Below are 16,649 nucleotides of genomic sequence, written 5' to 3' on the forward strand. Positions count from 1 at the left end.
TCCTATATTACATTACAAAAGAGGAACATCTTTCTGTAGAAATTTACACCTGGTTAAAATAGGTATCCACCATGGGTTAAGCGGGGGTCTTTGTGTTAAAATTTGCATTATACACATACATGTGCAGAACTTTGTAAAAGTCTTTAGCCATCCCTCTCTCTCTTGTGTGTGTGTGTGTGTGTGTGTGTGTGTGTGTGTGTGTGTGTGTGTGTGAGTGTGTCTTTTTTCTTTCAGGCTAAACTTTCTTACAATCTTTTATTGTGGTCTTAAGCAAAATTTCTCAAGGCTCCCTGGAGCTCTTTCAAATCTTTTTTTTTTTTTCATTGGGTTGCTTCTTATCTATTTTCAGTCCAGTCCTTGTACTTGACCATTTTTTGAGGAATGTGTTTGGACTTATGAATCACCCAAGCATAAATAGTCAACTCATGGAATGAGTCCTTGTTGTGCCGACACATAATGGACAACTTAGCAAAGAACCTATTTTAAATGTAACTTTGGGATGTTTGTAGCACCCTGATGCAGAAATGTGTAGTTTGGTCCCATTTCTTTAGCTATATTTAAAGAAGCTGCCAAAGATAAGCCACTTTGACAGCATAAGATTGTAAGATTTTTTTTGCTCCACCAAAGGGATTCTCAAAGAGCTATTCGCTAAAATATATATTTTTTTATGGATTTCAACTATCCAAAAGAAATATTAGCTGTTTTTAATCAGGCACGTACCGCCACCCTAATGTGACGTCTCGCCGTGCTAAAGACCCAGCCCGGGCCGACAGGAAGACAACACAGACTCTTGATAGGATGCAAACGAGCGGCTGTCGGCGCTAACTGTTAGTATAGTTTTCGCTAAAAGGCTTGTAAATCAGTAAAATGCCATTATTTGATGGACTGGGAAGTGGAGGAGAGAAGACTGCAATTGTCATTGATTTAGGAGCAGCATATACAAAGTGAGTATGGGCCGTTAGCACGTCATGCTAACAAAGCTACAAGGCTAGCATGTTATGCTAACATACACCTAACGTTTTGTGTTTCTTTTCTTAAGTAACCGCTTGTGTTTTGTCTGTGGGTGTATTTAAGAGGAACGTACAGTTGAGTGTTAATGTCTGTAACGGGATTTAAACACCCCAGTAGTGCGTTCTGCAGCCCTGATCGCTTGTAAGCCACCCTTAATGCTATTTTAACGAATGATGCCAGTGCTTAGCTAGGTAAGCGAAAGCTGCAGTTAAAACCCAATCATGTTAAGATAAAGACACAAGTGTACAGAACGCTACTGGGATTATTGCTGCAACGGTACTGAATATTATCTTCAAACCTTCGCATTTGCATTAATTTCAGACAACGACGCAATTCCCAGCTAGTTTTTCACGTGTCCAAGTTCTTGAAAAAGTTGTTAAAAGTGTCTCTCACATATTCAAGGTGAATCCCATCAGAAGTCGTCACATCAAATCAATAACAAGACCAGGTCACTGCCGCTTTTTTGGTTTATTTGCCAAATATACGGCTCCTTAAAAGAATATCTGTCCTCTACCAAAAGTCCCTGTATTTATTGTTACACCTGACGCATCATCCCACGTTTAAGTCATTTACGGTGAGCACATTACTTGAGATTTATCACAACCTATACACTAGAAAACCTAAAATGTTTTTTTTTTTTTTTTTTTTTTTTTAAAGAAAAAACTGATCTGACGCTAGTCACATGAAGATCAGGAGGACTGTTCTCTTCTTTTAAATAAAGATGCCTTTGTCCACAATATCAGTCCCCCAATGGTCCACACAGAGCTGCACTATGTGTTCGTTTCTTTATACACAGCTACATTTTATTACATTTTCGCCGTCTTGTGGCTATGTGCATTTGTAATTTTGGCTCGATATAGTTTGATTGCCATGTTTAAATAATTATTCCCTTTTTCTTTTTACAGTCTTCTCTTGTGGTTCCAAAAAAAATCAGTATGTGTAAAAGCATTTAGAAAAAGAAAAAGTAAAAGATGGTGAATATTAGCCGGAAATATTACAACACTCGTTCATATCTTAATCATGTCTTCCCTGCAGGGCCGCTGACGCTGTCCTTTTTCTTTTCTTTTTTGCAGATGTGGCTTTGCAGGGGAAACGGGGCCCAGGTTCATAATTCCGAGCGAGATTCGGAAACCGGGACAGCAGCAAGTGAGACTGTTGTGATTAGCTCCGTGTGAATACTTTAAGTGATGTATAAAAAAACTGCATGATTTGTGCTAACTGGGAATGTGACTCCTCAATTTCAGGCCATCAAAGTGGTTCAGTACAACATCAACACAGAAGAGCTATATGTCATCCTCAAAGAGTTTATCCACATTCTGTACTTCAGGTGAGAGTCTCCTGCGTTAGTTATTGCATACAGCGTTTTCAGCTTCCATAGCACACAGTATGTAGTTGCCAGTGTATAGAACATAAACCATAACTGAAGTTTGTTTTTGCCATTTGCTTCAATCAGGCACCTGCTGGTGAACCCTCGCGACAGAAGAGTGGTCATCATCGAGTCCATCCTCTGCCCGTCCCACTTCAGAGAGACCCTCACCAAGGTTTTCTTCAAACAGTTTGAGGTACAACAAAAAATCGAATCTGTGTTTTTATGGTCACCGCAGTTCATGTGCGTAGTCGACTTTAGAGTGGAGGATACTGGACATCACTGATGGTAGAAACAAAGTTATTTCTAACAAAGGAAACTGGTTGCATTAGAGGGGTGTTTGATTCTGAAACCTGATCAGTTTGGTATGTCTGATTAAGCTAAGAGGAAGAGGTTTCTTTTATTAATTCTTTTGTTATAATTAGTGAATGATAAAAGGAGTTTTGGTCATTTGTTGTTGATTTAATTATTTTAAATCTCATTTACCAGGTGCCCTCTGTGCTGTTTGCTCCAAGTCACCTCATGGCCATCATGACTTTGGGCATCAACTCTGCACTGGTGATGGACTGTGGCTACACGGAGACACTGGTGCTGCCCGTATCCTGATCGTTTCGGTTTGATCTACGAGCTCCTTTCTCGGGGGGGGGGGGGGGGGGGGGGGTTAAAAAAAAAACAAAACATGGTGGAATGACTTGTAAATAATTTAAACCCAGTAGTCAACTAAAAATAGTCGTCAGATGTTGCAACTGAGATTTTTTTTTTTTTGCTAAATATGGGCTCTTTGTGATCTTAACTTCCCTTTTGGTCACGTTTACCATGGCGGTGCATCATCTCTTTTTTTTTTTTTAACTCTTTAGTTGTGGAAGCTCTGACAGGAAAATGTGTTCCTGTTATTGTTTGATGTGGATTTTCAGCTGCTTGACATTTTGGGGCTTTCTTTATTCTATTTTTTTTTTCACAGTGATTGAACATGTGATGGACTCTAGAATGTGCTTTCATTATCACAAGTATTGATTAGTTCAACGTTGGTTCCAGCTTCAGCTCAAGGATTTGTCTTGGTATTTCGGTATATTTTATCACCAAATTATTTAAAGGGATACAAGGTAGTTTAGCGGCAGTATAGCGATCTCTAGGTCAACCTGAAATTCTACACTGTCGTAAAAATGCCCACCTTTGTATTATACACATCCACTAACTAAACATCGTGGCGAATGCTGCCGTTGTGTTATTTAGTCAGTGCAGTTAGGTCATCTGATTCACAAGTGTAGACTGCCCACGTAAGATACTATAATCAGAGATTTTCTGAAGAGAGAACTCAAGATAATATGCTATAATACTGTTGCTGGAGGAAGTGGTCGGGGACAGGGACGTCTGGGTTTCTCTGCTCAGGCTGCTGTCCCCGCGACCCGATCCCCAGACAAGCGGAAGATAATGGATGTATGGATGGACTGTTGCTGATCTTGAATGGGATTCTTCCCTCATCATGGTGTATTCGTGGAGTGATTCCTTTGTATTAGCAGACACTTACAAAAGTTACATCTTAGACAGATGCGCGCAGGCACTACCAACATACACGCCGCAATAAACGCAGACTAGCTCTACACTATTCCGATTACAATCATAATCCGAACAAATGAATCCATTTTCATGTGTAGATAACAATTCTTGTTCGGATCAAAACGCTATTCTTATTCTAATCAGGTCAGTCCGTGTATTTCTGAAGCTAGGCTACGTCTCGAACTCAGGAGGAATTAGAGCACCATCATCACCTGTTTCTTTACGATCTAAAACGCAGATCACTATGGTAGATGAACAAGATCACGCTTGGAGAAATTTCACAAAGATGGGAAGTGCCAACATCGAACGTTTCATATTCAGTCTGTGAAAGGCAGAATATGAAACGCTTGGTGTTGGCTCTTCAACGCAAGCGAACACATAGCCTACAACTACAGCTAGCATACAGTACCTAGCTAAGTGCCGTAAACACAAACGACTCTTCTCGCGCTTCACGACACTTCAGAAGCGGGTCGCTCCTGCCAAAGTTACATATGGGATTTTCAGCATACAGACCCCTGTTGGGAGCGAGACAGGCTTCATTCGCTTACCATTGACTTGTTTAACCTTTGGTAAACTCCTGAAGGCTATAATTTTAGGTGAAAATGCTACCTAGTGCCCCTTTAAATCTGTGATTTTACGTTAAACACCTGTACCGTTTTCTGAGATATTCCACCTTTTAGGGACTCCTCCAGTATGTTGTTTCACCCGCTTGTTTTTTGGACACAAATTCATTTCAGTTTTTTAACCTTTAATGTTGTTTTTCAGAGTGTTTTGTGTTTGAATTTAAACACTCTGTTTATTTGATTTTTAATGTCCTTTTGATCTACATTTAACACACCTCCCACCTCATTTCTGTAGTGGAGGCAGAAAGATGATTTACTGTGTCTTAGTATTTTCATAGTGTGAGGTCTACAATATCCACCTTAACTGTGTTAAATCAGGTTTACGAGTGCACTCCGATTCTACCAGCCTGGGAGGATTTGCCTCTGGGAGGAAAAGCCCTCCATAAGTAAGTAGCTCAGAGAGAGAGAGAGAGAGAGAGTGTGTGTGTGGGTGGCATGTTGGTGTTCTGTTTTACTCACACTTGAATGCAGAAATGACAATAAAAAATCTTGCCATCTTTTTTTAACTCAATGTGTTTGTTTATTGAAGAGAATTGGACGGATTTCTTGTGGAACAGTGCACCGTGGACACGGACACCACGACTGGGCAGAGCGTACCAGCTGCCATTGGTAAGTAGAGACAATCATCACACATTGTGTCTTTTTTGTCTTTTAAAAGGGGACAGTTGTGAAAACTTAAGTCAGTTATGCTTAGTTATTTTAGAGCTGAGAGTGGGTGGAGATGGGGTGGCTGTGACCCATTATGCATCGTTTACTATTCATGAGAAGAACTTGTTAACGTGCGACATTCAAGTGAATTGTGAATTATACATATGCATACAGTCTATTTTAAGGCTGATTCATACTCGGCGCAAACGCGCAACTGTTCTGGCTCGAGAACCATTAATGACGTCATCGAAAGCGCCAGCCCCTTCACAGTTCCTTTAGCTCATAAGCGCAGTTTGCGCCGAGAATGCGTCACATTTGCAGTTCTCTCCAGACCAGCGAGCGTCACTGTTGAGGAAACAAGCTGAAAAGCATACGAAGAAAGCATACACAATGCCACCTGTGGTGTCACGTCAGCAGAGGCTGGCACATCTGATGCGGAATGAATTTACTCTGGGTGTAGAACTGTATATGTATCTCAGAGCTAAGCGGCTGCGGCAAAAACAGAAGAGATGGTGGATTGTTCGTCCTTTGCAACAAGACGAACTTTGTCAAACGTTGTCCCAGTGTAACTTCATAGACGTGTCGTACAGATGTTTGTAGAGGCGCATCCTCTCGGTCACCGCGGTCTCTGCAGTGTTCATTTTTTCTTTTTCTTGGTCAGCTGTTTCCGGTGGAGCGCGCGCAAAGTCAGAAAAAAAGTTGTGTGCGCGCCCTTGCGCCACGCGAGGATTTTCTAGCTTGCGAAGGGGGGCGTGGCGGAATTTTGGGACACGTGACCGTTTGCGCCATTTGCGACCAGCTAGTATGAGCGAGGTTGCGCCGAGTATGAATCAGCCTTTAGAGTGTCCTCTCCACCCTCCTTTTTGACAGAGGTAATCGAGCGGTGATCCTACATATCTATAGTTGAAACAAACGGCAGGCTGACTCACTTAATTGGACTGTTGAGCTACATCTCTGCTGAAAGCACAGAGGCTGAGACACCTTTACGGTTAAGAGAGAGAGGGGAGGGCTTGGCTAAGCTCTGAAGTCCATAAAGAATTTGTAAAAGTGATGACTACTGCAAAAAAAACACAACAGCACTGCTGCAGTGTCAGCTCAGACTTCCCCAACCACTTATTCAGCCTTGTAATACAATTATCTCATATTTTCATCAGGGACTCTTCCAGAAGAAACTGTGGAGGACGTCAAGGGTAAGTTTGACTAAAAATCTGCACCCTTCTTTTCTTCTCCCTTGAGGATCTTGGTGTGATTCTTATCTTAATGGATGTATCGTTAGTTTCATAAGAATCAAGTCAGACTTGGCTATTCTAGTTTCCTACTTGATAATCACGATTTGTCGGCTTAAAGGGATAGTTCGCCTCTTTTGACATGAAACTGTATGACATCCCATTTTAGTAATATCAATTATGAACATTGACTTACCCCCCGCTGCGTCCTGTGAGCCGAGTTCCAGCCGAGTTTTGGCAGTGACGAAGGTAGTCCAGCTAGTTTGCTAGGGTCCTGAAAATAAAGCGTCTTGCTTCTCAAAACAATATGCGTTCAAAAGAGTAATACATTTGCATCACAAAATCCTCCCTCCAGAAAAAGTCAGACCTCACAATTGCTTGGCGCTATTTTTGCCTCCCTTCATATCAATGTGTTCAGCCACCTAGTGATAGCCGCACCTGTTACGGTGTGTGCTGCTCGGAAGCAGGGGACTGCTCGGTCTGCACGGTCTACACAGCCCGTAGTGATACGAAGGTAGAGAGAAAATAGCGCCAAGCGATTGTGAGGTCTGACTTTTTCTGGAGGGATGATTTTGTGATGCAAATGTATTACTCTTTTGAACGCATATTGTTTTGAGAAGCAAGACGCTTCATTTTTTAAACCCCAGCCAACTAGCCGGACTACTTTCATCAACGCCAAAACGAGGTCGGAACTCGGCTCACAGGACGCAGCAGGGGGTAAGTCAATGTTCATAAATGATTTTGCTAATATGGGATGTCATACAGCTTCATGTCAAAAGAGGCGAACTATCCCTTTAACGATTCACCCAAATGTTTTTAGACGTAGAGTTTGGTCGTTGGAAGTGTGGTCGACCATTTGTTTGTTAATTACGCGCAGAAACTGCGCCAAGAGAACCGAGTGAGGTTTTGACAGAACACAGTTTGCCTGTAAATCATTAACAGGATTCGCATTCACTAGTAATGTTACTTAAAAATCTTATCTATCATTCGCACAGTTGTTCCCGTCCCTTAGTTTAGATGTCTGACGTGGGCTGCTTTTGTTTTGCTTCTTGCAGTCAGAACGTGTTTTGTCAGTGACCTGCAGAGAGGCCTCAAGATCCAGGAAGCCAAATTTAACCTGGAAGGCACAGCGGAGGTAAATGAGCTGTTTGTATACTGCGTTCTTCAGTCGTGCGAGCAAAAGTTTGTTCCGAGTGAGTAGAAAATGCTGTAAGTTTATTTACTGTATCGTGGATTCTTTGATCCCAGCGTCCAGCCCCTCCCCCAGATGTCGACTACCCTCTGGATGGGGAGAAAATCCTGCACATTAAAGGCTCCATCAGGTATTGTGATCTCTCTATCTGCTGTCATTCGTCACTACTTTTCAGCAGATCTCGTGGGTTGAGACATTTGAGCTTCTTTGTGTTATTTCTCCTCATAGTTATGTTGGACCCGCTGGTCGTCTGCACTGTGTAATTTTCATTTTTTGAGTTACTTTTCCTGTTTTTTTCCAGGGACTCTGTGATGGAGATCCTGTTTGAACAGGACAACGAAGAGAAGAGCTTAGCCTCTCTGATACTCGATGCCCTGGTCAAGGTAGAGAAAGTCATCCGTACACTTGTATATTGTAACGTAGCATTGTGTTTCATCTGTGAATTGCCGCATGTCGGAAGTAGTCCAAACAAATGTTTGTGAGTTGAGATGTGCACAGATGAACCACCTGCCTAACAATGTGTACAAACGACACTATTCTGTGGGGTCGTTAACATGGGACAGGGGGCACAGGGTTGATGGTGACAGATCCTTTGGGTCCTGTCAGATACAGGGTGGATCGGGCTTGTTAATGGGCATCACGTGGATGCTTGATCAAAAAGGATCTGGGTAGTTGGGGCTTATTCAGGCCAGAGAGTCTTTGAAACAGGTGTATTATTTGAGTTTGTGAATAAGGGAGTGATTTCTGACTAGAGCTGTAACAAAATCCGGGTTATCCGGTTTTCAACCCGGATAAATACGTCACCCGGGCAGACCGGATGGTGGCATGCATTTGATCCGCCTTAAAAAAAAAAAAAAAAAAAAAAAAAAAAAGATCCGCCCAAGTTGAGCCAGACGGCATTTCATTATGTCAACAAATGGCAGTTACAGCGCTCTTGCACCTTTGTCGTGAGAGAAATGATGAAACCGGAATATATATATATATATATATATATCCCTCTTTAGTTGCCTACTAGTTCAGTCACAGGCACACACTGAGTGAAACGAAACCTAACTCCCGCCCCGTTTGTCACGAGCCCGTTTGTTGTTGGTTAAGTGAGCCATGCCCTCTACTGATCCGTCCTGACTTGCGATCCGTCCGGACGGGACGGATCCCCGCTGACTCGTACTGCTCGAACGGATCACTCTGCGAGTCGCGGTTCGCGGCGCATTCGGCTCTGCTCGCTCGCAACTCCTAGTTGTATAAATGAGCCACGCCACCAGCCAATCACAGACTGGTAGTTTTCACAGACTGGTATTTGTGTGATAAATAATAAAAAAATAAAGAGGAAGAATTGTAATAATCATGTTAGAACTGGTGTAGTTGGGTGCTAGCTAGCTAGTCCCGCCCCGTTTGTCACGAGCCCGTTTGTTGTTGGTTAAGTGAGCCATGCCCCCTACTGATCCGTCCTGACTTGCGATCCGTCCGGACGGGACTGATCCCCGCTGACTCGTACTGCTCGAACGGATCACTCTGCGAGTCGCGGGTCGCGGCGCACTCGGCTCTATCTCTCTGCTCGCTCGCAAGCTGAGTCGGGCGAATCATGCCGGCTCTGGGTGACTCACGGCCAGTCGAGTCACGCGGCAGAATCGAAACTTAAAAAGATCCGAGTTGGCAGTGATCCGCTACTTGCCCGTCTGACCCGCTGAGTCACTCAGAGCCAGCGATTCAGCGGTCAGACGGGCAAGTAGCGGATCACTGCCAACTCGGATCTTTTTAAGTTTCGATTCTGCCGGCAGCAAGGATTGTCGTCGTCAACCCGTCTGACTGCTGAAGCCTCTGTAGCTCGCTACAGGCTCGGTTAGCGTGGCTTCATGCATCTTGTACAGTCGTTGAAAAATAATCATTTCATGTCTGGCTTTCAGATAAAATGGCATTGAATTATTACTTGACAAAAATAAATGAGTGAACTTGTAGCCGTAGGCTGCTCTTTGATTTATCAAAATGAATTGATAAATGGGACAAAAAAAAAAGGCGAGGTACATAGCCACTTAACGGCAGAAAGGTTTTTTTTTTGGGTTTTTTTTAATAAGTGACTCAAGTGATTCAAGTGATCCGTATAACTCGAATCACCTCCTTGAAATGATCCGATCAGCCCGGATCACCCAAAAGATTCGAGTTAAGCATCTCTATTTCTGACTAGGGCTGTAGCGATACACTAATCATACGATAAGATACACGATATTCAGCCAACGATACGATTCGATACGATACGATACACTTGCATCATTTTCTGGGGGGGAAAAAAGGGACTGTGTGATTTGACATGAATTGTTGCTGATTGGACTGGTGGTCCAACCTTTGAACCGGAAAGACAACACAGCCAGACAAACAGAAACAAAACGAACATGTCACAAACGTGAGAGCTATGCACTTTATACAACATTTTTATGAACTAATTTATCACTGTTTTTGTATAATGTGACCCCCTGGCATTGTATTCCATCCATCCATTATCTTCCTCTTCTCCAGGGGTCGGGTCGCGGGGCCAGCAGCTTAAGCAGAGAAACCCAGATGTCCCTGTCTGTATTACCTTAATGTTCTGTGTTTTCACTAATTGCAACGTCTGACTTTTCAATTATGTTTGCTTTAAAAAGAAAATTTAAAACATTTTTTAAAAAATTAAAAATCGATACTTTATCGGGAAACGAAATATCGATATATATATCGCAGTATCGATAAAATTGCTCAGCTCTTAGACTATATCTAACAGGATTTTCGCCTGGTTGGTGGACCTAGTTTGTGTAACATTGTCTTAATGTAAACCTTCAGTACCCTTTGTCAGTAGGAGTTTAGCTGTTTCTGTGTGTATAGCTGTGAAATGCAGTGTTCAGTCAGACTTGGCGTGGCCGCTTTGCTGTGGGCATTCAGTGTAACTGAAAGCTGCATTGTTGTTCACCATGTTGGTCAAGTCAGCCTATGATATCCTAATTAATCTGATAAACATCCGCAGGAAACTTTGCACAACATTTTCAGAAGAGCTCTACATATTAGAGAAAGGGTTGCAGTAATGCAGGCCACATTATCCTCCGTCTCATTCTACAGTTATCAGGACGAGTTCTCCTGTATTTCTGAAGTGGCTGCCGCCTCTTATTTTTTTTTTTTATGTTGCAATGCTTAAGTGTTTTTTTTTCTCTATTCTTTTCTCTCTCTCCCTCTCCTCTTTTTTTCTCTCAGTGCCCGATTGACACCCGTAAAGTGCTCTCCGAGAACCTGGTGGTGATAGGAGGCACGGCCATGCTTCCGGGCTTCCTGCACCGCCTCCTGGCAGAGATACGCCTCCTGGTGGAGAAACCCAAGTACAGCGAAGTGCTGGCCAGCAAAAGCTTCCACATTCACGCTCCCCCTGCCAAGCCCAACTGCACGGCGTGGCTCGGAGGTGAGCTACGAGAGTCTTTCTGAGTGTGCAAAAAATGTGAAATCAGCACATTTCAGAAACCATCAGCGGTTTTTTTTTTTTTTTTTTTTTTTTCCTTTTTTTTCGTGCCTTTCTTGTATAATTTCTCAACTCTTTTCTCTCTCTCTCTCTCTCTCTCTCTCTCTCTCTCTCTCTCTCTCTCTCTCTCTCTCTCTCTCTCTCTCTCTCCTCTCCCTCTCCCTCTCCCTCTCCCTCTCCCTCTCCCTCTCCCTCTCCCTCTCCCTCTCCCTCTCCCTCTCCCTCTCTCTCTCTCTCTCTCTCTCTCTCTCTCTTTTCCCACCAGGTGCCATCTTCGGGGCCCTTCAGGACATCCTCGGCAGCAGGTCGGTGTCGCGGGACTACTACAACCAGACAGGCCGCATCCCGGACTGGTGCTGCTTGAGCTCCCCTCCTCCTGAGTGTTTGTACGACGCGGGGAAAACCCCTCCTCCGCTGATGAAGAGGGCTTTCTCCACCGAAAAGTAGAATAAGCCATGAGACGATTCACACAGGTGTTCTTCAGTTTAGCCCCTCCCTGGCACAACAGTCCAGTAAACGTTAATGTAACATCTCTACACTGGTTCAAGTGTTAATGTCCGGTAGTCAAAACTTTTTTTTTTATGTACTGACCGTGGACTGTTTGATCAGGCGAACAGATTTCAGACTGTAAGACAGAATGGATTTTGGGATTTTAGACGGTTGCATTAATTTGATGACTGCAAATTTCAAATGGCGCGTGCGTCACATGTACACGTCTACTGTCTCAAGACACCGAATCTGTACGTGCATCCTCTCACTCTTGATCTAATTCCCCTCTGAATGCTGATGACAGTAAACCTGAAAAACCCTCTGTTTGGCAGAAATGTTTCCGATGACGTTTCTGCTGAACAGAGGGTTTTTCAGGAAGAGAAGAGAAATCAGGCGGCGTGAGTCACGAGAAAATGTGCGAGCTTTTACTTTGACGGTCGTTACCCATATAGCTTTTTTTGAAAAGAGGAATAATTTGCACTTATTTATTGTTTGTACTTAGCTGTGTGATGTTTCAAATTTCAATTTCAAATAAAGTCCTGCGCAGACACAAGCATACACACAGGTATTAGTTGCAGTTTTCCACTCTAATATTAACAGTAAGAGGGTCAGACGTGTATAAACTTGCATTTACAAGAGGCCTAATCTTAACCATGTGTATGTTGTGTAGGGCTGTTTCCCATCCTTACATCTTACCCTGTAAAGCCCTTAAACCCTCATTGCAACAAATAAATACTCGTTGATTCGGACATGTTTCTTGTTCATTTTCAACGTAGAATAGAAAGTGAGGAATTTGTTTTTAGTTTATTCCAGGTCTGGATAAGCGAACCGAGTATGAAAAACATTTGTATTTCCAGACTATCTTGAGGGTATGCTACACGAACAGAAAGGCCTCGCTGCGTTGGACGATACAGTTCAACGGAATCACAAACTGCAGGCTTCTTGTTTCCATTCAGTTTATTCTTTCAGTACTATTTGAAAGAGAGGACGGAGAGCAGAGAGGACAGGACAGCGACACAAAATCACCAGACCATGGATACGTGCTGTGTGGAAAAGAAAGAGAAACACAAAGTTAATGACACCATAACATAGGTTTATTACATATGTGGAAGGTAAAAAAACTATGGGATATCTCTCCTGCCAACTATATTCTTTGTCAAAAAATTCCAATTTTAAGCCTAATCTTAAAGTTTGAGAGGGTGTCTCCCATAGTAGGAGCCGATCTCACAAGACTGACGACTGGTAAGTAAAAGCTCCCATTCTACTCTTTGAGACTCGCTGAACCAAAAGTAAACCCACAGAGTCTTTCAGGAATTGAGGATTACCTTTGTGCCTCTGGCCTGGACCTCTCCGCAGACTTCACAGCTGTGAGGACGGCGTCCTACTAAGACAAAGACATTTAGGCTGCTGGAGAAGATTCAGTTCGAGCAAACGTTTATTCCTAAACATGAAGCAGTGCAGAGCGTACCGGAAGTTCGGACTTCTCTCCAAAGGAGAATGAGGAGCTCATTCATGCGGCTCAGCTGAATTGCATTTAGCAGGTGTTCCTTGCCAAGAGCCATCATCTGACTTTGAAACCTGGCGATCACCCGGTCTTTTTTCTTCATCCCCACTTCCAGCTCCTCACACCTGGCTCTAAACTCAGCGGCTTTGCCGATCTCCAAGTCCGCCCTCACCGCTCTCCAGCCGTTTTCATAGGCAGTTTGAACTTTGTCCATCTCCTCCTGCCAGGCTGATTTGGCTTTGTCGTGGTGTTCTTGCCACCGAGCTAAGATCAATTCTGTCTCCTCGACGCGCGCACAGAGGGTTTCATAAAGGGTGGGTGCTTCACCCTTCTGCTCCGTGGGTCCAGGACACTGAGGAGACCTCTCTGATGCCCTCAGGTTTTGCACCGGGCAGAGGCCCCTTTCCTCTAGGATCCTGTGCCATCCGCTTATCTCTTGGATCAGCAACCTCTTTTGGTTTTCCCAGCTGATTCTATCACTCGTGTATCTCTCCATCTTCAGCTTCAGTGAAAAATTTTCCGAAAGAAGGCAGGTGACCTGCTCCTGAGCTGATAGGAGGGCTTGTTGGAGAGCTCCAATGTCATCGGTGGGAGCTAAAGGTGGCGTCGGCCAGCGAGGCTGCTGCTCTCCCCTAAACACCTGACACAAATACGCCAGCTGTTTAGGTACAAACGCAGTGACACAACTGAATGCTGATATTACCTGTCACAGAGGTTCATCCAAATCCAAATCTAGATCTATCTAGATAAATTGTATGCATAAACCAATAAAGTTAATATCACAAAATAACTACAAGCTTATCTTTTCCTCTCAAGTGATCATCTGTAAAACGCGTCTGTTTGTTTGATGCAATCGAATAATTTTATCTATTTAATTTTGTACATCAAGTTAAGTCCCAATTTCCAGTGAGATCTATGGAAGCTGAGGCGGACACATTTGTAACTTGTTACATGTCTTTTGTTATGGATGTTTCACCGATTTTTGAGTGCGTGAAAACGTGGACAAAGCAAATCTACACGTCTACAGCTATGGGCAAAGTTTAAAATCAAATCCACTACTACTCACTAAATCCACTTGTGAAAATGTAATCTACGAGGACAATTTAAATCTTCAAGTACGGATCAAATTTTCGGCTGAATTATCAAATCTTCAGGAAGGTATAACAAATGGAACTTCTCTGGAAGAGGTAAACTGAACACGAAGAGAAAGTAGGCCGGTGTCGATAAGTTCAGTGTTGGATAAAAAGTCTCCTGTTCAATAGAAAATATCCTACGCTGTTTGTTGTGTCGTCTTTTCTCTCCATGGCTCCCGACAGAAATTTATCTCGACCGTGGTCACAAGTGATTCCCAGGACACGTTTTGATGCTTTGATGACATTCATTCTAGAACCTTTGGAACTGTTTGCATCATAACTGGAATCCACAAGTTATGGGTTTCACATTCTATGAGTGAGTTTGCACGGAATAGCTACCTAAGACAAGGAGGCCATCGCGATGTCAGAGTACTGGTGTAGAGTATAATCTGTTGTCAGAAGGGTGGGGGGACATTTCTATGATACATGTTGAAAAATATTAACTCATCTTACATTTGAAGGGCAACAACATATCTCAAAAGAACTCTTGACAGGGGCAACAAAATGCGGGGAAAGTAAGTGGTTTTTAAAAAGAAACAACTGGAGGAGCATGTTGCAACCAGTTGGGTTAAATGGCAACCAGTCAGTCACATGATTTGGTAAAAAGAACACCTTCTTGAGTTCTAGCAATCTGTAGACAGTCATTCATGTTCAATGTTCCTCAATGTAGAACTGTGAAGACTTCAAATGCTCTTATTATCTCCTGTAAATTATACAATCAAACAAATTCAAAGAACCTGGAGAGGCATCTGTGTGCATGGAACCCAGGCATTGTGGAAATCACTACACGGGCTCTGGAAGACTTCCAGAAATCACTGTCGGGGAACACAGTACACAGACCATCTGCAAATGCAGGTTAAAACTATCATGCAAAGAGGAAGCCCCGTGTGAACATGATCCAGAAACACTGCTGTCTTCTCTTAGCTAAAGCTCATTTAAAATGGGCTGAAGCGAATTGTGAAAACTGTTAATAGATATGTTAAAATTCCTTGTAGAAATCCTGCATGCCGCATCCTGAAGACTAAAAAGGAATGGGACCATTGGTGCTTAGTTCAAAATCCTGCTTCTCCGGTGATACGGGGGTGCATTAGTGCCTATGGATCTGGCAACCAGCACATCGGGAAAGGCAACATAGGCTCCCATTCAGATGAGGTCTTTTCCAGATTAATTTTTTTTGGTAAATCCTCATATTACATCTGGTACAACTGCACGGCTTCATAGTAGAAGAATCTGGGGGCTGAACTGGCCTACCTGCCGTCCGGATCGTTCGCCAATTGAAAATGTTTGGTGCATCTTGAAACATAAAACATGATAACGATGACTCAGGACTGTTGAGAAGCTGGAATCGTATAACAGACAAGAACCTGAGGGCAGTCATCTCCCAAAGGTCCGGCAGCCAGTCTCCTCATTTCCCAAATGTTTTACAGCCTGGTGTTGCTACCATCAAACTCAAGAGGAACTGATATTTCTCATGGGATGGTAAAAATTCTCATTTTCAACATTTGTTCTATTCTGGCGAAAATATTAGTTTGTTAGATTTGAAAATCATTGCATTTTGCCTTTAATTTACATTTAACACAGCGAAGTAACTCCCTTCGGAATCTGAGTTGTATGTGCATGCAATGTGATGATGACTAGAATTCATAATGTGGACTTCGAATATGCCGGTGCGTGTAAAAGTGCGTAGCGGTCTGTACAGATACTGGTTGAAGAATACATGCTGTTAATGTCTGCACATCCTGGAATGGAGCTGCATCTGTTTGGCCTTTTGGGTCACATTAATCACTCAGACTGTTCCATCTGGCTACTGTGAGCTTGGGAACTAGTAGTATTACCCACAATGCACCTGCAGCAGCTCAACATTGGCCAAAAAGTGTGGGAAATCAGATAAAGTTTGGGTTTTAAGTCTCCGGCATAAACATCGAGTGGAGGAGGAGCGAAGCCTCCAGTGATAGATGATAGAAGGTGTGTGCCGGCTCTCCTCTGCCCTCCGCAGTGACATCAACAAACCGAGCAACCCTGATGAAGACCAATGGTCAGACAGCTTACGCAATAGTCTGGTGGGGAAAGATTTTCCCTTCTGGACATGAGTTTGGTGACCAGTAGGTAGAACACGTCGCAGCTTTCCTCATCCTTTTCTGTTACATAATATTAAAAAAAATTATCTACAGTGAAGAGCCTCTCTAGACTCCGCAGGGATTTCGGAGGAGACAGTGAAAGCTCTGTTAGTCGTGTGAATGCTTATATTGAAAAGCAGAGAAAGCGCAGACCTCCTACCTGTGGATGCGTGCCAAAGTTTCAGTGTTATCATGTGTGAACCGCAGCCTTTCTCAGATGATCCTTTTTCAAACATTAACTAAAGGCAGCCACGGCCTTGCTCACATATAGAGCAGCACGGTCCCACCTGCTGCTCCGGCTGAGGGAA

The 16,649-nt window shown here is 43.3% G+C and overlaps 2 protein-coding genes across 2 annotated transcripts; one reads left to right on the forward strand and one right to left on the reverse strand.

Annotated features, from left to right (window-relative positions):
- The first annotated feature begins 755 nt into the window (after positions 1-755).
- Positions 756-12,336, forward strand: actr10 (actin related protein 10). Its single transcript, XM_075459357.1, has 13 exons — positions 756-944; positions 2,085-2,157; positions 2,256-2,338; positions 2,465-2,573; positions 2,867-2,974; positions 4,876-4,943; positions 5,087-5,166; positions 6,360-6,395; positions 7,487-7,566; positions 7,680-7,753; positions 7,925-8,006; positions 10,840-11,041; positions 11,364-12,336. Exons 1-13 carry the CDS (start codon positions 868-870, stop codon positions 11,543-11,545), a joined length of 1,254 nt encoding a protein of 417 aa, XP_075315472.1. The 5' UTR covers positions 756-867; the 3' UTR covers positions 11,546-12,336.
- Positions 12,337-12,557: 221 nt separating this feature from the next.
- On the reverse strand, positions 12,558-16,649 carry LOC142375587 (uncharacterized). The gene is made up of 4 exons (XM_075459685.1): positions 16,502-16,649; positions 13,056-13,731; positions 12,913-12,968; positions 12,558-12,630 (listed from the first exon to the last, which is right to left on the reverse strand). The coding sequence occupies exons 2-4, from the start codon at positions 13,585-13,587 to the stop codon at positions 12,610-12,612; spliced, it is 609 nt and encodes a 202-aa protein (XP_075315800.1). The 5' UTR covers positions 13,588-13,731; positions 16,502-16,649; the 3' UTR covers positions 12,558-12,609.

Source organism: Odontesthes bonariensis, chromosome 24 (assembly GCF_027942865.1).
Source record: "Odontesthes bonariensis isolate fOdoBon6 chromosome 24, fOdoBon6.hap1, whole genome shotgun sequence".
In the NCBI taxonomy this organism is placed as follows: Eukaryota; Metazoa; Chordata; class Actinopteri; order Atheriniformes; family Atherinopsidae; genus Odontesthes; species Odontesthes bonariensis.

Coding starts and splice junctions, on each gene's coding strand:
- LOC142375587 (XM_075459685.1), bottom strand. CDS start 13,587: ATGGAGAGATACACGAGTGATAGAATCAGCTGGGAAAACCAAAAGAGG. Junction 12,969..13,055: donor GAGAGAAGTCCGAACTTCCG/GTACGCTCTGCA, acceptor TTGTCTTAGTAG/GACGCCGTCCTCACAGCTGT. Junction 12,631..12,912: donor TCCAGGCCAGAGGCACAAAG/GTAATCCTCAAT, acceptor TTTTCCACACAG/CACGTATCCATGGTCTGGTG.
- actr10 (XM_075459357.1), top strand. CDS start 868: ATGCCATTATTTGATGGACTGGGAAGTGGAGGAGAGAAGACTGCAATT. Junction 2,574..2,866: donor TTTTCTTCAAACAGTTTGAG/GTACAACAAAAA, acceptor CTCATTTACCAG/GTGCCCTCTGTGCTGTTTGC. Junction 5,167..6,359: donor GAGCGTACCAGCTGCCATTG/GTAAGTAGAGAC, acceptor TATTTTCATCAG/GGACTCTTCCAGAAGAAACT.